At 56.5% G+C, this 23,305-nt stretch overlaps 1 protein-coding gene across 1 annotated transcript in view; it reads right to left on the reverse strand.

The window, feature by feature from the left end:
* Positions 1 to 23,305, reverse strand: part of NFIX (nuclear factor I X) — a 70,037-nt gene that overhangs the window by 6,065 nt on the left and 40,667 nt on the right. The window contains exons 3-9 of the mRNA XM_017895049.1: positions 14,694 to 14,756; positions 14,315 to 14,389; positions 13,793 to 13,913; positions 12,187 to 12,323; positions 9,123 to 9,245; positions 5,976 to 6,151; positions 65 to 514 (exon numbers count right to left, since the gene is read on the reverse strand). Coding sequence (XP_017750538.1) covers positions 65 to 514; positions 5,976 to 6,151; positions 9,123 to 9,245; positions 12,187 to 12,323; positions 13,793 to 13,913; positions 14,315 to 14,389; positions 14,694 to 14,756 — 1,145 coding nt within the window. The remainder of the gene's footprint in view (positions 1 to 64; positions 515 to 5,975; positions 6,152 to 9,122; positions 9,246 to 12,186; positions 12,324 to 13,792; positions 13,914 to 14,314; positions 14,390 to 14,693; positions 14,757 to 23,305) is intronic.

Raw genomic sequence — 23,305 nt, forward strand, 5'->3', positions numbered from 1 at the left:
AAAAAAAAAAAAACAGCAATCAGGCATGAAGATGGCATGGCTGTGCCTCCCCGCCCCCTCCCACCCCCGCCAGCACCCCTGGCCTGCGCACCCCCGCTGTGCTCTCCCTCCCGCCCCCCAGAGGGGCCTGGGCCAGGGGCCCCGGCTGGGAGCAGCGGGCAGGGGGCTCGTGGGGTGCTGGCTGGTGCAACTGAGGCCCGGGAGGGAGGCTGTGGTTGGGGGGCTCGGCTCTGCTCTTGTCCATGGTGCTCTGGGTTGAGGGGCTTTGGTGGTGGGGAGGGGGAAGGCTTTTCTTTTTGCAGTGGAGACTGTTTGGACGGGCCGGGGACGCTGGGCGTTGTGGTTTCGGTTTCATCGTCCACTTACAAGGTGATGGAGGAGTCAAGGCGGCGCCGTCTGGGGCAGTGCTGGTGGATTTGGAATCAGGCATAGGAAGGGGCACAGGTCTGGCCACTGGAGGCGGCGGCGGTAGCAAAAATGACCCCGGGACTTTGCCCTGGCCGCTACCGTTGGGCTGCGAACAACATAAATAGAGTGACGCATGAAGGCACATCACACACAGACACACGCTCCCCTGCGCGGCCGCGCCAGCTCGCTCCTGAGAGCGGGCGCTCCCGGTGGAAGATCCAGAATTGGGTCCTCTCCTCCAGGGCACGGGATGGGTGAGGGTGTAAGGCCTCTATTTGGTCTCTCAGGTGTTTCTCTTTTTTTTTTTTTTTTTTTTTGGTCCTCTTTTGAAGTTGTGGGAGGGAGGGAGGGGTGTTCGACGGGTGGTTTGTTACTTCTTAGGGAAAATGTTTTAGGTACCAAAATATGCCACCTAGCAAATACGTGCAGCTACACCTAGAACTCTCACACTCCTGAAGACCATCTCCTACAGCAGGAAAGATGAGCGCGCTCACCCTGCTCCCCCGGTTCCCCAAAGCACATGCCTGCCTCCCTCTGAGGGCTGTCGGGCTGAGCCAGTTCACCCAACCAAGGACGGTAGTCCTGCCAGCACCCACCCCACAACATGTCCTCAGGAGGCCACCAGAAGTTGGGGAGCTCGTCCTCGGCTCCAGCAGCCTGGGTCCTCACTGCCTGTGGGTGGTAGGGCGCTGACCTGTTCTCTCAAGAATGGCCAGGGAAGAAAATCCGTAGCTGCCAGCTCTACTGCCCGTGAGGTTCTTCAGGAGGACTTCCCTGTAGGACGCCCTCAGACACCATGGATGCTCGGCCGCCAGGATGCATTCCTTGTCCTTTATGCCCTCATTTGCTTCTAACTGGATTTTCCCCTCCAGGCCCCGTGCATGGCTTTGCGTGGGTTGGCCTTCTGGCTTCAGGACACATAGGTGCCAAAGGACAGACAGAGGTGCCCCTGCCTCTCCCAGGCAGGTTCCCTGGAGAGACCTCCCTGGAGGTTTGGGCACACACCTCCCGCTGCTCTGAACAGGACCCTGATGACCACTGAGGCGTGGGCTCAGGAAGGCCTGGCCTGTGCTTTTCATCCTAAACTGGCAACTCTCCTGTGGGATAGAGTTCCGCCCTTCTGGGCACCCAGATGCGAGACCCAGAGAGGATCCTGTGTACTCCTCCTCCTATCGGTGAGCAAGCCCCGAGGAGCCCATCCCCTTGATGTCTCCAGCCAGTGCCTCCTTCTGTCCTCACTGATTTCAGCTGGACGATGACAATAAGCTGGTATGTGGGGCTCCCCTGTGCTGAAACTGTGGTTATCAGCTCAGGACCCTCAATGTCCAGCCCTGGACCAGGTGCGTTAGTTCTGTTGTGTAACTCCCAACCCACCCCAGAAAGCATCCGTTCTCACCCAGGGGTAATTCTGTCCCCCTCAAGGAGACACTGGCAATGTGTGGAGACACTTTCAGTTGTCACAACAAAGAGGCTGGAGGGGCTGGGTAGAGGCCAGGATGCTACTCAACATCCTGCGGTGCACAGGACAGCCCCCACAACAAAGGACCGTCAGTCCAAGCATTAATAGGCCCGCCCTGGAAAGCCTTGACACAAAGGACGCTCTATTCTCCCTATTTCACAACTGAGGAAACTGAGGCTCTGGGCCATTAAATGGTTTATCCTAAGTCACCCAGCTGCAACTGGCCAGACCTGGAATTCACAGCCATGTCTGTCTGACTCCAGGGATGCTAGAATTATTTACAGCAGACTCATCAATCCTCTCCCCAAAATCCACATCAGCTCCGGTTTCTCCAGTCTTCTGGAACCTTCCACGGCCCCAGCTACACCCAACATGAAGTCCAGTCTCCTCAGTTGGGCATTCAAGGCCCCCATGGGGGATGCCTCTATCGGTCCACCCCCTACCACCCCTCTGGACTTCCCATTCCAAACTAACCGGGGTTTCCAGAACAGGCAGGACTGCACGCTGGCTTGCTGTGGAGCTCTCTGTATGAAAAACTATTTCCCACACCCTTCGAGGCCTGCTCAAAGAACCCTGTCCCCTCTGTGGGGACCAGCCAGATCCCCTGAATCACAACCTATCTTTCTCTGCCCTGTTCCTCTAGGACATTCTTTATCTCACTGGAACCTTCAAAACAGGCCACCCCCTCAATCCCTGCCAGCTCCCCAACAAGTCGGCAGAAGCATGCAGCACCCAAGTACCACAAAGCACGTGGGATCGACTTGTCCTTCCTGTTGCACTTTAAAGTCACGGAAGCCCAGGCTGGCCTATGCAGCGCACCCTTCTGAACTCTGGCTTCTCTGCCCATTGTTTTTTTACCACTATGACCAGCATCTAGGTCTGACATATTGTCCCTCTAAATGGTTCCTTTGACCCATTCCTGCCCACTCCAAGGGTGACAACTCTCACTGGCCCTGACAAAAGCAAACAGTGGCTGCTGGTCCCCATGTGTGTCCTGGGCTGGAGAACTTTTGTGTGGGTATTGTTTTGGAAAGGGACCCTCAGTTCCAGGTAACAGTGCAGGTCAGAGCGCGGAGGTTTGCAGCTCTGCAGAGAAAGGTGATGCGACGCCTCCCCTCATCTCCACGCCTGCCTAAAAGGAGGGAATGGGATGGTCTGATCACAGCCTCACTCCTCCTCTCCAGGTGTCCTGAGCTCAGGCTCCCCGGGGGCTGGGACACAGAGGCCTTCCAAGCAACCCCAAGGCAGCCTCTGCCTTCCTTCAGCTTCAGAGCCTGTCTCCCCCAGGAGTATCTAAATTGTTAATCCCACCCGATAATGCTAATCCCTGCCTGATATGGCCAGACATTGAAACCTGCTGATTTACAAGATTCAGTTTCTAGATGTAAATTCCAACCAGGCCGGCATGTCTCAGCTCTAATTGGGGTACGGTTGAGGTTTTAAAAACCTCAAGGTCTTGTGACCGTGTAGTGCCTTAAAACCTCATGAGTTAGAAGCTAGAAGGAGCCTGGAAGCTGGTATAGCTCCTCACTTTTTTTTTTTTTTTGAGATGGAGTCTTACTCTGTCACCCAGGCTGGAGTGCAATGGCGTAATCTTGGCTCACTGCAATCTCCGCCTCCCGGGTTCAAGCGATTCTCCTGCCTCAGCCTCCCAAGTAGCTGGGACTACAGGGACACGCTGTCACATCTGGCTAATTTTTTGTATTTTAGTAGAGAGGGGTTTTACCATGTTGCCCAGACTGGTCTCGAACTCCTGAGCTCAGGCAATCATCTGCCTGCCTCACTCTCCCAAAGTGCTAGGATTACAGGTGTGAGCCACCACGCCCAGCCTAAAATTCTTCTATGCAGACATTTTCCTGCAAAACTGATATGTGACTTCTGATTCTCAAGGAGGTTAGAAACAGCATCAGCATCACCTATGAAGTTGGGAAAAATGCCAATTCTCAGTCCCCACCCCAGACCTGCTGAATCAGTTGCTCTGGGGGTGAGACACAGCCATCTGTGCATTAGCCAGGGCTCTAGTTGACTCTCGCGCATGCCAAGTCTGAGGAGCACTGCTTAACAGTGGCTGTAGTGCAAGCACAGCTGGGCACTGCCACTCCCTGCCCACTGGATCAGTGGTGAAGCCGGGCCCTCTGGCTCTCTGCAGCTATGCATTAGCCTTTTGTGTAGCACAGTACTGTCTCTAGCCTCCTCCCAGAAGCCAGGGGTGGGCCCCATCAAGCAGGCTCCTCGCTGAGCCCCCTCTCCCTCTCTTCAGTAGGACAGGCCACACAAGGAAACTCAGAGGTTGCTCCCCAGCTGGGCCACACTCCTTGCTTAATCAAGGTGCCTGTTTGCAGTTCCTGACTGCAGTGTTTGGCAAGTGTCTGCCTCAGGAAGAGAAACTTCTAGGCAAAATGAGTCCTCTGTCTTTTTTAAAAACTATGGCTCTATATCAGAGTCCTCAATCTTGAACAGTCAAGTCAAGGGAAAGGCTCAGGACCCAGCCCTCAGGACCAGAGGCTCAGAATGGCCAGGGGACTAAATGACCCACTTTCTCAAGGGTTCTGTGGTTAGGTTGGCTACTTGGCCTAACATGGTCTCTAGGCCAGCCTCAATTTGACTCCAAATCCTGGCTGCCTCGGTAGTTGAGAAAGCAGGTAAGGTAATGTTCCAGGCCTCTCTGCCACATATCCCAGACCCCAGACCCTTGGGGGCTGGGCATAGGCTGGTAGCTCCCCTTGAACTCTGCTGGTATCTCTGATGCAAGCACAGCAGCTGTCAGAGGTCAGGTCTGCTCTTCCCTCCATGACTCTAAAAGTGGACAGAGCTTGTCCAGAAAGGTGGGCGAAGCTACCAGTACACTAAGGAGCTGCAGAGTCAGCCAAGAGAAATCCTCGAAGGGCAAAGGGGGAAGGAAGAGGAGGAGGAAAGCAGCAGGAGGGGAACAGGAGGGAGGGAAGAGGACTGGCTTCCCTTACAGACAGAGCGAGAAGGCGGAGCCACAGCCCCGCCGCAAATCAATACACCAGCACTTAGCAAATGCTCACTCTGCCAGAGCACACCAAGGCAGCATGGGGCTGGTGGCAGCAGGCAGCCACTGGTGTGGACTTCCGGGATGCCTTTCCCCACCACAGCCCTTTGAGCATCCTCCCTGCCTGGCCTCTCACAGCAGGCTTCTAGGCTGGGAGGGCAGGCTACAGAGGAGCAGGAGCTTCTCCTATTACAGCATGCTGCTGAGGCTCTGGACTTTTCCCAGAGGTCTAGAAACCTCCACATTCCAACCAGGGACCACTGTCCCACTGAAGGGTCATCTCTGGCCCACCACCTCCTGGGATCATTCTTTTGCTGAGCAACCCTGAGTTTCTGCTCCTCAGTGACAGAAAAGGGCTCCGGGGGGAGCCAGTGTGTCTCCCAGGGCTGAGGAGCAGCAGGGTTTCACTCTAGAACCAGGACAGTCCTGGGAAACCTTTGTTAAAAGTCTTGCCAACAGTGGTCTCCGTAGCAGCTATGTGGATCGGGGCTTTCCCTTGACACAGTGCTCCTCACTAGGGATAGTCTTGCCCTCCTGGGCACATTGAAATCTGGAGACTTTTTTTTTTATTATCAAGACTGGGGAGAAGGAGGTGTTCCTGGCATCTAGCAGGTGGAGGCCAGGGATATTGCTCAACATCCTACAGTGCACAGGATGGTCTCACACAATAGTGAATAAACAGCCCCAAATGTCAACAGTGCTGATACTGGGGAAACCCTGGTCTAGAATCTAGCAAATCATTGAAGTTCCGAGGTTTAAGAGGAGCGCTGGGAGGTCGGAGCCCAGATCTGAGTTGGATCAAGAGTTCACTCCTGCTGAGGGGGCAAGGACCATGGGAAGGGCAAGGAGCCTCAGCAAAGGGGCCCAGATGCTGCCCCCACCTCTCTGGACCATGATAGACAGGCCCTGGCATAATACAGAGACCCCCGCCCCCAGACCCAGAAAATCGAGGCGTTTGGTATTACTGGCTCCCTGCTGCTCCAGCCCCAGGCGGGCTCCTGGCTTTTGGGCCCTCTCCCTGTGAGCCCTGAGACAGACAGATAGATGTGGAGATGAGGCTGTAGCTGGGCTCCTGGGGCCCTCTGGACTCACCTGTCCGGTGGCCTGGCCCGAGCCATCCGAGCACACAAACTGCACAAACTCCTTCAGTGAGTCCTGCCCGTGGTGGTGGTGGTAGCGGATGGTCGGGTGCGTGAAATACGGGCTCGACTGCTGGATGATGGACGTGGAGGGGAAGTGCAGGGCTGACGCTGTGGCCCGGGGGCTCCCTGCATGCACGTAGGCAGGGAAAAAAGGGTGTCAGGGCCAAGGAGGCAGCCAGTGGGAGGGATAGGAGAGGAGGGGAGCTGCAGGTCAGAGGGCTGAGGGTCCTGAGGATCCTGAGCAGGTGAGGCAGCCGCCACAGGCACAAAAGTTAAGGCAGCACAAAAAAAGTCAGTCATCAGAATCCATGATGTTTCAATGCAATATAAATAAATAAATAAGAAAATCGGAAACTAGGGTCCAAAGGCCAGTCATTTGTTTTTGTAAATCAAGTTTGATCACAACCAGCGCTGGGAGATTAGGATGAGGCAGATGAGGCAGGGTAGGATCTTGTCTTTATTTTATTTGGCTTTTTAAAAAAGTATTATTATTATTATTTGAGACAGGGTCTCACTCTGTCATCCAGACTGGAGTACAGTGGCACAAACACGGATCACTGCAAGCGATCCTCCCGGGCTCATGCAATCCTCCCACCTCAGCCCCCCAAGTAACCAGCACTACAGGTGCATGCCACCATGCCTGGCAGATTTTTGCATTTTTTTTCTAGAGATGAGATTTTGCCATATTGCCCTGGCTAATCTCAAACTCCTGGGCTCAAGTGATTCGCCTGCCTTGGCCTACCAACGTGCTGGGATTACAGGCATGAGCCACTGTGCTCAGTCTAAATTTTTTTTTTTTTTTTTTTTTGAGACGGAGTCTCACTGTGTCATCCAGGCTGGAGTGCAGTGGCGTGGTCTCGGCTCACTGCAAGCTCCATCTCCCGGGTTCATGCCATTCTCCTGCCTCAGCCTCCCGAGTAGCTGGGACTACAGGCACCTGCCACTATGTCCTGCTAATTTTTTGTATTTTTAGTAGAGACGGGGTTTCACCGTGTTAGCCAGTATGGTCTCGATCTCTTGACCTCATGATCCGCCCACCTCGGCCTCCCAAAGTGCTGGGATTATAGGGGTGAGCCACCGCACCCAGCCAAGATTTTTCAAATAGAAACGGGATCTCGCCCTGTCATCCAGGCTGGAGTGCAGTGGCGTGATCACAGCTCACTGCAGCCTCGAACTCCTGGCCTCAAGCAGTCTTCCTGCCTTGGCCTCCCAAAGCATAGGGATTACAAGCATAAGCCACTGTGCCCAGCCTCAACATTTTAAACCACTTTAAACAAAGACATGGCTGAGTGCTGTGGCTCATACTTGTAATCCCAGTGCTTTGGGAGGCCAAGGTGGGAGGATCACTTGATCCAGGAGTTGGAGGTCAGCCTGAGAAATATAACAAGACCCTGTCTCTACAACAAACATTTAAAAATTAGCCAGGCAAGGTGGCACACAGGAGGGATCACTTGAGTCTGGGAGTTCAAGGCTTCAGTGAGCTATAATTGTACCACTGCATTCAGCCTGAGTAACAGAGCAGGAAACTGTCTTAAACAAAACAAAACAAAACAAAAACAACAATAAAAAACACTGATATGCTCATCATACCCTTTTTTTCTGCAAAGTTTGCAAAGTTTGGATTTTAAAAACATATCCCATTAAAATATTATTTATCTTGATGACTGAGTTGATACTTGCTGACACTCTGCACCTAAGGTGAGTGCCTCACTAGTCCTGCCTAATTCAGGCCCTGGGTGGGAAACTGGGTGGTGGATAAGAGGAGGCAGAGGGTTCCCTGGGGCTCTGGATGAAGACAAAGCCAGCGTCTGCTCAGGATGGCCATCTGACATATGCACACACATCTCCTGAGTGCGAGCTGGTGCGCACCCAGCCACCGCCACCTAGGCGGTGTTCTCATGTGCTCAGCCCCATCACTCTCACACACGTGTCCTCACATACGCGTTCTTGCATGCGCAATTGCCAACCCAGACCAGGCCCCAGCTCTTCCCCCTCCCGTCTGTTTCCAATCAGCTCGCTCTTGCTCTCGGTTTCATTAGGGGGCTGAGGAAACTTGGCTTCTCTCTGGAGTTCATAAAAGCTGAGTTGGAGCCGGAGGAGCCAGGCCTGCGCCCTCCTGCTGCCTGTGCAGAGGGCCTGGGCTCCCCGCCCCCACCTTGCGGCCACCACACCCTGCCCCAGCACCGGTTGCCTCTGGGCTCCCAGCCAGGAGGCCCCAAGGAGGAAGCCAGGAGGTAAACCTCCTCGTTTTCTGTGTCCTACATACAAGCCCAGGAGATGGCAGGCAGACACAGGGCCATGTCCAGAGAAAGTCCAGGCCTCTTGCTGCCAGGTGGGTGCCCAGAGAGGGAAGAAGAAAGTGAAGGAGTGACAGGGCTGAGGTCTCAGCTCCCACAGCCTCCTGCCTGATCCTATCTCCTCAGGGCGACCTAGGTGTTCTCATCCTGAGCACCTTCTCGGCTGGGACACTGAAGTCAGACTGCAGACCCATGGCAGTGGGCAGTTCCTTTTCCTGGAGAGCAGCCCAGGTACCACCTGTTCCCTAGACCCAGCCCTTCCTTTCTAGAAAGCGGCAGGGAGGCCCAGACAAGGGAGCTACTTGCCGCAGGAGCCTGGGCTCCTTAGGAGTACTCTTCTCCATCCAGGCCCCACACCAACCGGGGCTCATGCTGGGAAACAACCAGAGCCCGGGCTCAGCCAGGAGCTAGGAGAGAGGAGCCAGCAGGAGGGCAGGGGGGAAGGCTATGACTTCCCGCCCACAGCTGGCAGGACAAAAGGAGAACTGGGCCAGAGATGAGGAGGCCTTGGGACAGGCTTGTGTTCTATGTAGCACCCACGCACGCGAGGAATGAGAAGAAGTGGGAGGTTGCTCAGGAGCCAGGTGGACAGCCCAGGGGCCCAGCCTGGTCCTCCATGGGGTGCTACGTGAAGTAGGGGCCGGTTCCCATGCCCACCACATGGTGCTGCCAGACCACATCCTACTCGGAGAGCTTGGGGCTGTCACTCGGGGTCAGCCCTGGCCCCTTCACCTGGCCAGCTGCCCCTAGACCTCAGTCACCTCCCCAACTGCCCCCCTCCGGGGCCCCCCATTTCTCACCTGGTCTGACTCCAGCAAGCACAGGCAGCGGGTGGTGGGTGAAAGCCATGCGCGGGGAGCTGCCCTGAGAGGAGAGGGCACTGCAGAAGTCCAGCTTTCCTGACTTCTTTAGAGAAGCCGGGCCTGGGGGGAGGAAGCAGCAACACAGGGCAGATTTAGCTGGGCTGGGGTGGGCGCAGGGAAGGCGGGAAGCCAGCAGCTCGCTCCTTCTTTCCTCAGCCCCTCCACACCGCCCCTTCCTCTACTGCTCCTTGCAGTACTGCTCCCTCCTGCTGCTCCTTGCCCAGTCCCAGGCCTTGTTCTGGGCCTGGTTCCGAGGCCCTGTGTGTAGGCCAGCCAAGGGGTGCTTCTGACCAGAGAAGAAAACGAGGCCCCTGAGTAATGTGGGGTGGTGTGTGCCAGGCAGGGGGTGAGCAAGGGGCCCAGCCTGTGCCCTGACAAGCAGGTAATGAAGTGAAAGGGTGGGATGCAGGACCGACATCGGGAAAGGAGTGCAGGAGGAACCCCAGGGTGCCAGCTTGAGAGCTGGGAAGGGCTAAGTTTGGGAGAGACAGGCTGAGGTCTATGCCATGGTGCCCTGGGCCATGGGAGATTCTGGTGGGAAGAAGCCAGGGCCCCGTTTAGGGAAGGGAACACACAGCCATGAGCCCTCAGGAGGGACACAATGCCCAACGAGACAGCAGGGACAGGGGCCAGAGGACCTGGAGAGTCCTCGGGCTGCTCAGGCCTAGCCGGACTGTGGAGGCAGAGCCACAGGGGAGAGGACTCCCCCAGCCAGGGGACCCAGAAACTCAGCTACCACAAGATGGGTAATTTCAGGGCTCTGCCCTGCTTCTGGTGCCAGAGGTGTGGGTGGCATTCAGCATGAAACAAGGGCACAGAGAACACCTTGTTTGAAGTCTGTCTTTAGAAATTCATCTCTGCCCAGTGGCCATAGCATCCAAATGACAAAGCAGGGTCCCCAGGGGGCCAGGTTCTTCCATCTTGGGCTGAGCTTTAAGGTTGTGCCCAGGTTGGGGGGGATAAGGTAGAGTTGGGGCAGATCTCTAGAGCTACCATCCTTGGGGGACAAATTGAGTCAGTCTGGGTGAGGGGTGGAGGGGCTGCAGAACAGAGAAATAAAGAGCCATCTTAACTGCAGAGGGAAGGGACGGGGGGGAAGGGCGAACTCCCAGCCACCAGCAGAGGTGTTATCTGGCGGCAGCTGTGTGCCACCTGATAGCTGGCACGGTGGGGAGGGGGGAGCATCCTACCAGCTGTGCACAGCTGTCCCCACGGCCGCACAGTGCCTCCCCAGCTGTTCCCTGTCCTGCAGCTGGGCTGCTTAATTGGCGATTTGTCACAGCCCAGGGAAACAACACACAGCGGGGTGAGGGGGAAAGGGAGCTGGGGGTGCTGCAGAAGGATGTTGGGGGGCCGTGCGTGGCAGGACTGCCAGAAGGAGCAGAAATGCAGAAATGGCAGGCACAAAAGCAAACAGCCAAGGAGAGAGCAGGAGCCAGGAAGAGGGGGGCTCCTCAGGAACTAGGTCTGGGCAGAGGAGCCCAGGAGCCCTTGCCCCAGGAGCCAGCTGCAGACACAGCTCTCTATGCACCCCAGGGGCAGTCCTTGCAGAAGGGATCACCTAGTGAAGCCCTGGCCAGGGACCCAGGATGTAGCCCAAGAGTCTCCCGGGCCTTCTCAACTCCTCTCTCCGCCTCTCAAGGCTCCCCTGGGGAAGCATGTGGCCCATGCTGGCCCAAGTCCCTGCCTGCCACGAGGAGACCCTGGGAGGGACCCCAGAGTCACACAAGGAAGCTTTCTCACAGAGGCCAGCCTCTGCTGGCCGTCTAGAGGGTCTCCAGCCTACTCCCTCAGCCTGAGGCCTGGAGGCAAGCCCTCCTTTTCTCCTCCCAGGAGGAGGAGAAGCCGCCAGAACTTGCATTTTTCCTGGGGCAGCAGAAAAGCAGGAGTGACTCCCAGCCCCACCCACTCCACCGCAGCCTCTGCCTGCCCACTTGGCTCTTCCCAGTAGGGGCATATCTAGAAACCTTCACACAAAGTACTATCAGGTCAGACCCTCATCTTCTGGAGGAGAAGAATGATGCTCAGGGCCCAGGCCTGTCCAGAGCAGACATGCCCTGTGCACAACCCACACGCGTGAGTCTGCACTCCCAGGCCCTGTCACACCCACAGTGAGGATAAACACAGGCTGTACCACTGGCACATCAGCGGGGGGCTCCAGCAGCCAGCCTCCTCACACACGTGTGCTCATGCACATGCACACACACACGCACGTGTTACATGCTCTCTTCCAGAGTCCTCTCCAGGTCTGTCTGCACCCTCAGTCAAGAACAGAGGTGAAGGGGGGTGGGTTCAACAGGAAGAGGAGCCCTAGAGGGGACTGGGAAGGTCTGAGCTGGCTTCTTCTGTACTCTCTCCCCTTCGCTAGCTTCTCTGCCTGGCCTCAAAAGGACTCTGCTCATTTTTCACTAGACTCTGAGCCTCTCTCTGTAAAGTTGGGCCCTTGAGACCAGTGGTTCTCATCCTGGGAGGATTCTGTCCCACGAGGGGACGTTTGACAATGTCTGCAGGCATTTTTGGTCATCCAAACTGGGGGTGGTTTTGTTGCTGGCATCTTGTAGGTGGAGGCCAGGGATGCTGCTAAACATCCTGCCATGCACAGAACAATCCCCCTACACAGAATGATGAGCCCCCAGATGTCATGAGTGCCCAGGGTGTCAAACTGCTTTAAACCATGAGGCCACAGGGTGGGGCAACCTCTCTAGAGAAATAGCAGGAGGGGCTGTGGCCATCCCACTGTGGGGTACCAGAGGCTTAGCAGTCCCTCTGCTTCCCACCGCCATACCACAGGCTCTACTGCTGACTCTGACAGCATCCCTCCACGCCTCCACTCCCTTCCTTCAGCCTGCTCTGCCCTCCCTGGAAGATCAGGAGGCAAGAAAACAGATGAGCAATGCCCCCCGACGGGGACAACTGGTGGGAGGCTCACCAGGTAAACTCAGAGGGGGACAAAAAGGCTCTGGGCTTCCCTTGCTCTGCTCAGAATCGCCCGCACCCATACCTGCATCCACATCGTTGGGCCACCCACTAGACTGGCTGCTGCCAGCTGCTGGGGAACGGCCTGTCCCGGGATAGAACACGTCGTCGACTGGGCTCTCCATCTCGCTGTCATCGATGGACTTGGGGCGCTTGGTGGTGCTGGGGAAGGAAGACAGGGCCAGATGGGCCAAGGATGGGCCGAGGCTCCAGGGAGTGACCAATTGTCCAGGCTAAAGAACTGCGCATGGATGGCCCTCTGGGTGGGAAGTGGTGCCAGCTGACAGCAGCATTTCTCGGCACTCACTGCTTGCCCAACCCCAAGATCAGCCCTAGGGCCTCTCAAGCCATCAGCTCCAACCTGCTCCTCTTCCTCAAGCCCCTTCCCCATCTGTGATGCCATGGTCCTCCAAGCTGCCCACATCAGAGAAGTTGGCAAAACCCTCAGCTTCCTCCTGTATCCCACCTATGATTTCCCAGCAGCCCCCAGGGCTAGGGTGAGGTAAATGAGGTACTCACAGGGACAAAAATGCCATAAACTCAGTTATCAATATAAATAATATTTTAGTCCCTTTTTTTTTTTTTTTTGAGATGCAGTCTTGCTCTGTCGCCCAGAGTGGAGCACAGTGGTGTGATCTCTGCAAGCTCACTGCAAGCTCCGCCTCCCGGGTTCACAACATTCTCCTGCCTCAGCCTCCCCAGTAGCTGGGACTACAGGTGCCTGCCACCACGCCCGGCTAATTTTTTGTATTTTTTAGTAGAGATGGGGTTTCACCGTGTTAGCCAGGATGGCCTCTATCTCCTGACCTTGTGATCCACCCAATTCGGCCTCCCAAAGTGCTGGGATTACAGGCACGAGCCACTGTGCCTGGCCTAGTCCCATATTTTTAAAAAATCAAAATGAATGCCAAAAATCTCACAATTAATATAAACACCCATGTTTAAAAAAAAAAGGCAGGGTGGACCATGCCCAGCACAACTTGCCCTGGCCAGAACCCACATCCCTGCCTCAAAAGCAGCTCCCTCCCTCTCCATGCCACCCCACCCTCCAGACCCTCCCACACTCCAGCCTTTCCAATGGCCTCCCAACTGGCTATCAGTCCCGCCCACACACACTGCTGCTGGAGAGAGCTTTCTGGAACACACACCCTCAGCATCCCCTGCTTAAAACCCCTCAGGGGTCCCCACTACCCAGGGATGAAGTCTAAATGCCTTCTTCTGGCCTCCAAAGCCCTCTGCGGGGTGGTCCCACCAGCCTATGTGGGCTGAACTGGGATAGAGGCTACTCTCTTCTCTGGAACATTTTCCCCACACCTCCCAACCTCCTCTGTGTCTGGGCTCAAATGTGACCTTCCCAAGACAGAGACCTTCTCGGACTCCCACTTCTAGGCAGAGCTATGTCTTGTGCGAGTTTGTGTCCCCAGGGCTGGGTGCTTCATGACAGCAAAAAGCAGGAGCTCAGGGGGTGACTGCGCATGGTGGACTCTAAAGTGTTAGAGCCAGTGCCCTCAATGAGAGGTGACATTCTGAAGCACCCCAGCCTCGGTGACATAGCTGACTATAGCCATTGGGAGGGCCCTGGCCCTGGGGGAAGTGGAGAGAAGATGGAAAGGCAGGGCCACTGGGCTCACCTGGTGGAAGGAGGGGAGGTGATGGACCGCCGCCCCAGGGTCACCTGGTTGATGTTGTAGTAGCTGGGACTCTCCAGGTCCGCCAGCGAGAAGTTGGGCCCTGATGCTGTTGCAACAGGAGCTAGGAAGAATGAGAGGGTGATGAGGTTTGGAGATGCAGGGAGGCCTGATGGGGTCTGTTCTGTGGTCATGAACGGCTTCCCAGAAGCCCAGAGTGGGGCCAGGAGATGGGAGAAAGAGGGCCATCTGCGCTGCTGAGGAACCTCCTCCCAGCTAGGGGGTCACAGGAGAAGAGCCTTTGGTTGTGACTTTTTCTTTTTCCTTCAAAGCAATGGAGACTGGAGACAGGCCTCTCTGGAAGACTCTATTGTACCCAGCCCAGCACCAGTAGGGCCGAGAGTGTCCCAGAAAGCATCTGTCCCCATCCACCTGCCCTAAGACCCCATTAGGAGGACATCCCATGAGGTCCCACCTCCTCATTTTCAATCCCCATCCCTGGCCTGGAAGGAAGGACTCACTTACTCTGTGATACTCTCACCAGCTCCGTCACATTCCAGACCCCAGAAGTCACAAAACAGTCCTGGAAACTTAAGTGCCCTGAAAAGGGGAAAGGATGAGTGAGTCAAGACAAGGCCAGAAGGGGGCTGCCTGGCTATTTCCAAAGATCTTCCCCACTGTTGACTGTCCCTCCCAAGTCCTGTTTCCAGCTCCAGGCTGGCCTTCAGGTCTACACTGAGATGCTCTAGGTGTGCCCCCATCCCCTCAGGACAGCAGGCTAAGCTCAGTCAAGGGACAGCTGAATGAAGGGGAAGAAGTGAGGGTGGCCAGGGCAGCCAGGGTAGGGGAAGGAAGTGGAGGGGCATGAAGGACAAGGGCAGCTGGGCAGGTCGGGGGCACTGACCGTTGGGCAGTGGTTTGATGTCCGCATCTCCTTGCTGGTTTGAACTATCTGATTGTCCGGATTCTGCAGGAGACACAAAGGGGAGGATGTGTCAGGAGCAAAGTTCCCCATAAGCACCAGCCAAGCATTGGCCCCTCCAGCCTGGTGCAAGAGCAGGGAGGGCCCACCCCGGCCACAGAAACCTTCACCCCACTCTCTCCCTAAACCAGCCCCGGGAGGCTCAGGGAGACCCAAAGCGGGGAGGAAAGATAGGCTCAATGCAGGTTTCTCAGCCTCAGCACTGATGACATTTGGGCTGGATTGCTCTCTGTCGTGGGGAACAGCCTGTACACTGTAGGGTATCTGAGCAGCATCCCTGGCCTCCACCCACTAGATGACAGTAGCACCCCAGTTGTGACAACCCAAACTGTCCTGAGACATTGTCCACTGTGCCCTTAAGGGCAAAGCCACCCTCAGGCAAGAAGCACCGGCCAAGAGTCAGGAGCAAGGAGGGGTCCCAAGAGAGAAGTCAGAGACTCACTCTCTCCACAGTGGGGACAGACCCAAGGGTCCCCCATCCCCCACCCAGCTCCAGCTCCCAGAGGAGCATCCCCTTCCCTAACTTGGTTAATTGAAGCCATTCCTGTCTGCCTGCGCCTCCCCCACCTCACCTTTATGCTCACAGGCAGTGCCTGGCAACCCAGAGGGGGGAGGTTTGCCCTGACGCTGTCGCCCGCTCTGTGCCAGCCTGTCTGGGCTGTCTCATGCCCCGGTGCCACAGCTGCTCAGAGGGAGCCCCGAGACAAGGGCTCATTGTGCAGTGGGAGCTCACAGAGGACTGGGGGCAGGGTGGAGTGTGTGTGTGAATATTTTGCTGAGCTTGGGAAAGCCCCCCACCCCCGTCCCCCTGGTCCTCAAAGCTTTGTGTGCCAGGGGCGCAACGGGGACCTCCAGAATGCCTGCCTGGGCATGACAGCTGGCGAGAGGGTGGTGGAGGGGGGCCAGGCAGGTTGTGGGGCAGGAGGAAGCCAGGCATTTGGTGAAGAATCAGCTGCTCACAGGGGGACCACTTGGGGGTGGCATCTGAAAACCTTGCCTTGGTATTGGCCAGGGCTTTGCCCAACTTTAAAGAGCATTCCTGCCTCCTGGGTCTCGCCACCACCCTGATTCAACCTGCTGGCCCCCACCATAAAGGTGGTTCCCAAAAGGTGACATCACCCCTAGGGTTGGGGTGAGGGACCCCATCTGTCACTCAGGAGGCAAGGAACAGAGCTAGGTGGTGGGGCTGGATGACAGGATGCAGACCACCTGGGTGGCACCCCTGCTTGCAGCATGAGGGCCCCACCACGTCTGGGGCTGAAAGCACTGGCACGCTCCAGGCTACCTGCCTTAATGTAACGGGTGAAAAAGGGTGACTGTTTCAGACCCGACTCCCCCTCCACCCCATCCCCACTTAACTTTGATTTTTTAATTCCAAAAAATAAATCCTATTGTAGTGAGTCAAGAAAAAGTAGTTCTTTTTAATACGGAAAGTGCTAACAAGCGCTTTTAATATGGAAGGATACACTTCACCACCTCTGGTTTGGGGTGTATCCTTCCATACCTCCCCTTTTGCTCAGCCCTGGTGATATGTTTGGCAAAAGAGGTTCCCACCCTGAGCCATCTCTTTGTTAGTGGCACTCTCTGCTCTGGAGGAAGCCCACCCATGTTCCCTGAGAGGGCAACCTCTCTGTGCCATAGCATGGTATGAATGTGAACTTTCTTGACAGTACCTCACTCTCTCACCTTGGCCCATTGCTGGGTTTCTGGGTCTGATTTGAGCCCCAGCAGGTCCAGGAATGGCAGCCAAGGGGTCTACGGAGCAGGCAGCCCGCCCCAGGGCCTCCTCAGACCCCAGTCCTGTGGCTGCTCTAAATCATGGCTTGGGAACGGCACAGCCTCACAAACATGTGCAGAGGTCAGCGAGGGGCACATGGTCCCCACTCTGCTGCCCAGGGGTCTCTCTGCTATGAACCCCACCCATCCTAGGGACAACTCGGTCCCCAACAAGCCCTCCAGAGATGGATCAGTAGAGTCAGGGGAAAAAGAAGGAAGCCTCAGAGTTCACCCCATGGGAGCGGTCCCAACCCACTGCAAAAGGCCAAGTGGAGATGGTAAGCCATGTGCCTGTGCACACGCATGTGTGAATGCACATGCGTGTACTCAGCCCAGGGACAGCCGAGAGGGAACCCGACAAAGAGATGGAGGTGGGCCAGCGACTGAGGCAGAGACAAATGGGGCTCCAGGAGAGCGCGACAGACAGGAAATCCTTCTAAATCAGGACACAGCCCCAAAATGTTATTGCTGTTATTACTATTAGCTCTGTGTAAAGGAACAAGAGGGAGCGAGGATCCAGTGCGAGCGAGGCCCCTGCCACGCGCCTCCGGGCGCTGCTCCGGGCGCTGCTGGCAGCCATTTTAGACCTTGGCAGCCATCTTACGGCTGGCGGCCCCAGCCGGAGGCCCACAATGCCGCCACCGCCGGCCCCTGACATGCTCAGCTCAGCTCCAGGACAAAAGGCAGAGACATGGGAAATCTGGACCCAGGCTCAGAGGCACAGGAGCCAGGCCTGCGGCCGGGGCAGCTGCAGCCAGGGCCCCACTGATCTGCTCAAGTGGTGTTCCCCTTCTCCCCTCTGGCCAGCACAGTGAAAGGAGCAGGGAAGGCTGAGGCCAGGAGCGGGGGACACCGCAGCTCTACCCAAAGGTGGCTGAAGTCCTCACAGGCCATCTCAAGGCCCAGGGCCTTAACTAGCTCAACAAGAGTAGACCCCTGTCCCGAGAGGGCGGCAGGTACCTCGGGACACCAGGGACGTAACAGGGGAAGGTCTCTGAGCACCCTGTCAGCTCAGGGATGTGCCTTGGATAGATGGAGGAAGGAGGCTGGCAAGAACCAGCAAGTGGCTGCAGGGCCCAGAGAGGCCACTAGGTCCATGGTAGAAGGGCTCCTGGGGAAGCAAAGACATGTCCTGCCCACCAGAAGCGCAATGTGGGCCAGCTTTCTTACCTGGTGGGCTCTCTGGGGAGCCTTGCCTTGAGGTCTGGGCCTGCTCTGGACAGCCCCCCGGGCGACAGGAGCTACAGAGCATCTCCATATCGTGACTGCCTTGCCTGTCTGGGCTCCCCGGGGGAAGGGATAACCCCGGGATTTGGGACAGAGAGGAGGAAGGCCCCTTTAGGATGCCCCTCCCCAGGCCCTGCCTCGTGGCTGCTCTGCTTTTATCTGGCAGAATGGGGCTTATCACAGCCACCAGCTGAACAAATACACAAATCCACGGTTAGTGAGGAAAAACACTCTGCCTGAACTCTTTATCTCCTGTTCACAGGCCCCGCACACTGCCCACTGCCAACAACACAGGAGGGGACCTGACTGCAGCACGGCAGGGCTCTGTTCTCCGCTATGAAGGTGGAGGGCGGCCTCCCAGACTCTGGCCGGGCCTCCCACTCAGTCTCCACGCTCCGTCTCTTGGCCACCCCCCTTCTTCCCTCCTCGCCCCTGAGCCCGGGGTGGCTCTCCCCTGGCAGTCCCTGCCAGGCAGGCGTGCATGAGTGAGCCCCTGCCCACAAGGAAGCCCCCTCCAGAGTGTGCTCTCTCACTGGGGACAATGGGCCAGCTGGTGGCCTATGGACCAGTGGAGGGGCAGGGACAGTGTTGGCTGGCACAACGCAGGCAGGTGCCGGGCTCCATCTTTTATCTTTTATCCTCTGTCATCGGCCCACGCCCCCGAGGGCTGTGTCTCTCATTCCTCAGTCTTCTGGGGCCATGTCCCCTGGAAGCCTTTCTGGCCTCAGGCTTCTCTCCAGCCTGCTTGCCAGCCAGTGAGGACATTAACTGCATACCTTCAAGTTCAGGGCCACCCAACCACCCTCCCAATCACTTCAGGGACTGTGGCTCCCGGTGCTTCCTGGAGAGACTGGTTGGAGATGGGATAGAGTGGGTGCTGCTGCTTCCCCTCACCCCACACCAACTCAGAGTTTCCCTCCATGCTGGTGCTGGGAGCTGGAGAGATCTTTCTGTGCTCTCAGCTGCTTTCCACTCGGCCCATCAAATGCAGCTGCCTAAAACCTGAGCCCAGTCGCTGTGTCCGACAGGTGCCTTGGCCAGGCTAGCATTCGAAGTCCCTGGTTTCTGGGCCAGGCTAGGGGAGGGAGAGGATCTCAGAGCCCACAGCTCATTCTCGATGCTGTTTGGGGGTGTCAGGCTGACTCGTGTCACACAAAGACGCAACTCTGCTTGTTGTCCTTCTCTGGGGACCTGGGCTACTCATGAGATCCATGTCTCTGAGGCAGAGGCTTCCCCTGCCCATGGTTCTGGCCACTTTGCAGACATCTGGAAGGGAGGGCTGTGAAGGGACAGGCGATAAGACTGGACTCTGTCTCCGCATGGGCCCAAGTGGGCTCTGTTGAACAAGCCTTCGAAACGGGATTTGGCTCCAGGTTCTGGGGCCACTCTGTATTCATCTGCACACCACGGGTCATTCCCCAGCATCAACAGCTTGTGGGCTGGAGGCCTCTGGCAGTGCCCAGCCCAGAGCCAGCCTCAGCCAAGTGGCCACTCTGGGCCCCTCTCTTCCTTGGGGGCCCTTCAGTATCCCCTGGAACAGCCACAAAGTTCCCCTGCAAAATTTCCCTTCTCACACCCACACCAGCTCCCCTTCTTAGCCCCCAGAACAAGTCCTCACCTTACTTCTTTTATGCAGCTCTTTGCCTTTCCCCTTGGATCCCCATTTGTGATCTTACTTCCCTGTCTCCCTTGGCTCCCCTCCCTCTGTCCTTCCTCTGCCTTCCCCTCACCTCTTCAGCACCTCCCTCTCTTCCTTCTGCTGTTTGCAGGCACGTGTGCTTGTGCCTGTTTCCAGGAGGACTCTGCCTCTTCAGTAGGGCTCTGAAGGGGAAGCTCCAGCAGCCAGGAGGAGCCTGGGGTTGCATATAAACTCCAATTGACAGCATTTTTTTTTTTTTTTTTTTTTTGAGACGGAGTCTCGCTCTGTCGCCCAGGCTGGAGTGCAGTGGTACGATCTCAGCTCACCACAAGCTCTGCCTCCCGGGTTCACACCATTCTCCTGCCTCAGCCTGCCGAGTACTGGGAACTACAGGCACCCGCCACCAGGCCCGGCTAATTTTTTGTATTTTTAGAAGAGACGGGGTTTCACTGTGTTAGCCAGGATGGTCTCGATCTCCTGACCTCGTGATCCACCCGTCTCAGCCTCCCAAAGTGCTGGGATTACAGGTGTGAGCCACCACACCCGACTGCATGATTTTAGTATAATATTTTTCCAGCTACAGATGGGGAGATAGTTATGGCTCCCACTAGGGTGAGGGAAGAATTCCTGCTGGCTACAGCCAACACTGGCCTCAGCTCCCACTCGAAACAAACTTGTGCTGTGAAAGGAGCCATGTATAATTTGCTGGCCAATTGCCCCCACGGACTTTGGCCTAACAAATTTTAGGGAGGCTGAGGGGCGTGCACAGATTTGGCCTTAGCTGAACCCACATATGCATACCCAGGCATGTGCATACACTTGGATGCACACACTCATATTCTCAGACACACACACACACACACACACACGGAGGTGACACTAGCCACTTCTCGCTGTCAAGAAAGGGTGGAGTGAGATGGTACATCTGGAGCCACCAGAGAGGAACCCCTTCAATTCTGCAGGAACTGCAGGCCTTTGGAAATGGGGAAAACAGCTCTTGGGGTGTGCCTGCCCATCCCCTGGCCCTCCCAGGCCTGACGTTCCAGAAGTAAGTGGGGGTACATTCTGTTCTGGGGGTGCCTCTGGGCAGCTGTAACACCCCATCCTCTGAAGGGCTGATACGATTCTGGGGCCAATCACTGGCCCTCCCAGCACTGCACCCGCCTCCTACTTCTCTCCCCTTTCCTCTGAGATTCCGGAGCGTCCAGGGCACGGGAAACCCAATCTCAAGGGGAGCCAGAGGCCCCGCCTGGTAGCAATCAGAACTGGAGAATGTAACTATTGTGCCTCCTGAAACCCAAGTCTGAGAATCTGAGACACCCTGAGGAGGGGAATGGTGGATAGATGGGGGGCTGAGGGGACGGGTCACAGAGGGGTTCTCCCCGTCTCAGCAAACAGGAGACTCAGGGGACCGAGGAAGTCCTTGAGAATGCAGGGCAGCCAGAGGGCAGATGGGGGGTGGAGGGGGTGGGGTGAGGCTTGGCCAGGGCCTGGGCCCACGGGGCTTCTAGGGTCTTCCTCTCCTTCTCTCCATTCCTCACCTGCCCCACCAGCCACCATGCATGTGCACACACACATGTGCACAGACACACACACACGCACACACACATCCTGGAGTCATCCTGAGGTGGCAGGTTTTTTCCTCCTCTGTCATCCCTAGAGTCTCACATGGTTTAAAGCAGGAGCCTCAGCAAGAAGCATAGCCCTCAAGCTGTGGGTGGGGGCAGGGATAAGGACAGGGGAACATGTCACCCCATTATTGTCCTCTCCCCTTTCCTCATTCCCTCCCTGCTCATAGGTCCAAAGGGGCTTCCGCCTTTGACTTGACTGACCTGCTGGAGATGGGGGATGAGGACATGGCAGAGGGGATAAGTGACAGGAAAGAGGAAGAAACTGAGTCACACTCACATGTGGTCTAGGCCTGCTCTGGCTGCCGCTAGGGCCTAGGCTCAAGGAAAGCCATTGTGGGGGTGGGGGCGGTAGGGAAGGCACAGGAACCCGGCAGATGAAGGGCCAGCATCTGGATGGGACATTCCCCTCTCCATCTCCTGACCCCAGAAAGAACTACTTTCTCCATTCCAATGCATCCCGGCCTCTATGGGTGCCCCTGGAGCAAGGGCCAGGCCTGAATACTGCAGGACTCACGGCTCGGCAGTGAGGCTTCAGGAAGCGAGGAGAAAGCAAATCCATCAGCTTATCTTATACCCAGGAGACCAGCAGAGCAGTCTCACGCTTCATCTGAAAGCCTCAGGCCCCTCACGGTGTCGAGGTGAAGAAGGCCTGTCTCCTACAGTCTTTGGTTGCCTCCACTCCCCATGTGGAGACAGACTCCTAGCCAGAAGCCTTCCAGCCACACAGCCCATCACTGCCTCCCTCATAAAATGAGAAAGGTGTTCCTAAGCTCAAAATTTTCCTCCAAGAAAACAACAGAACTCCCACCTCCCTTCCATCCCCAGCAAGTGGCCCTGGAGCCCTCCAGGGAGTTTTTTTGGTGTGAGCTGCTCAGCGTTCTCTGCCCGGCTCCGGTTCATTAGCAGCTGTCCCCAGCCCAGGGAGAACTCCTGGAGATGGGCCCAGGCATGGAACAGTGGGAGAAACCAGGAGGCACTGGGGAGCTGAATGCTCAGTTGCTCTTCCCCAAGGGATGACAGGCAGTGGCTAGCAAAGGAGAGAGAGAAGGGATATGCCCCTAGTGCAGAGCAGAGCACCCAGCAGGTGGACAAAGGCCCATCTGCCAATGGCCACTCCAGGACCAGCCCAACAAGTTAATAAATGAGACCCCCCAGTCACAGCAGCAATGAGACATGCGAGTGGGCCTGCAGGCTCCCCCTAGGTCTGCCCATGGCAAGGTGACCCAGCACCAAACCTGGCACCTCAGACACCTGACTATGGAGGGAACAAGTGGACCCAGGGCACGGCGGCAACACTGTCTGGGGTGTTTCAGAGATACCTGAGGCAGGAATTCCCATCAGAGCAGAAGAGATTGAAGATGACAGGCAAAGAACAGGCAAAGAAGAAGGCAAAGAAAAACATCTTGGGGAGATGGAGAAAGGCAGGAGCCACTGCTTCACCTGTCCTCTGAGCCTGCCCTTGGCCTACCCAGGGAGGTGCCCTTGGTCTGGAGCCTGTGTCCACTGAGGGGGTACAACACAGTGCTCTACCACTTTGGATACCCTGTCCTGGGTGAGCTGGCCTTGCCCTAGCAAACAGGGGCCGAAGGGGGCAGGCTGAAGTGGAGGGTAGGAAGAGGAAGGAGGTGGGTGGCCAGCAACGGCATACCAGGGCTCCCCCAAATTCACATCCATGCTCCAGAACCTACCAGCCCGTGACTTTGGCCAAGTTATGAACTGTTTCCTCATCTGTAAAAGGGAGATAACATCTACCATTAGCATTCCTGGGTGAGGAATAAATGAGAAAATATGTATAATAAGGTGCTTAGCTCAGGGCCTGGCTCATAGTTGGGGCTACATAAACGTCGCCTGTCCTTCCACCTGGATTACTATTTTCCTTTATCTCCATTTGCTGAACGCTTATTCCTCCTTCTCAACTCTATTCAAATGCCACCTCCCACCCTCGGGGGGAAGCTGTGGCTAACCCTCAGCTCCCCTCCCCAGGAGCTTATGCTCTTGAGTACATGGTGAGACCACTGCCAGTGAGCAGAGGGGCTCCCTTGGGGCCTGGCCTACTACCATCTACAAAGAGCAACGGGGAGGCTTCTCTGTAAATATAATGGCAGAACCTGGGCAGACACCCGTACAGACATATCCCTCCCCACATCGGTGTGCAGTAGCCATCCAGTGGTCTCAAGATACTCACTATACTAGAAATGGGGTTGGGGGAGAGAGGGCCAACAGGGCACAGGGAGGATACAGCTTGTCCCCCCAGACTCTGG

Source organism: Rhinopithecus bieti, unplaced genomic scaffold, assembly GCF_001698545.2.
Source record: "Rhinopithecus bieti isolate Rb0 unplaced genomic scaffold, ASM169854v2 scaffold_26199, whole genome shotgun sequence".
NCBI lineage: Eukaryota > Metazoa > Chordata > Mammalia > Primates > Cercopithecidae > Rhinopithecus > Rhinopithecus bieti.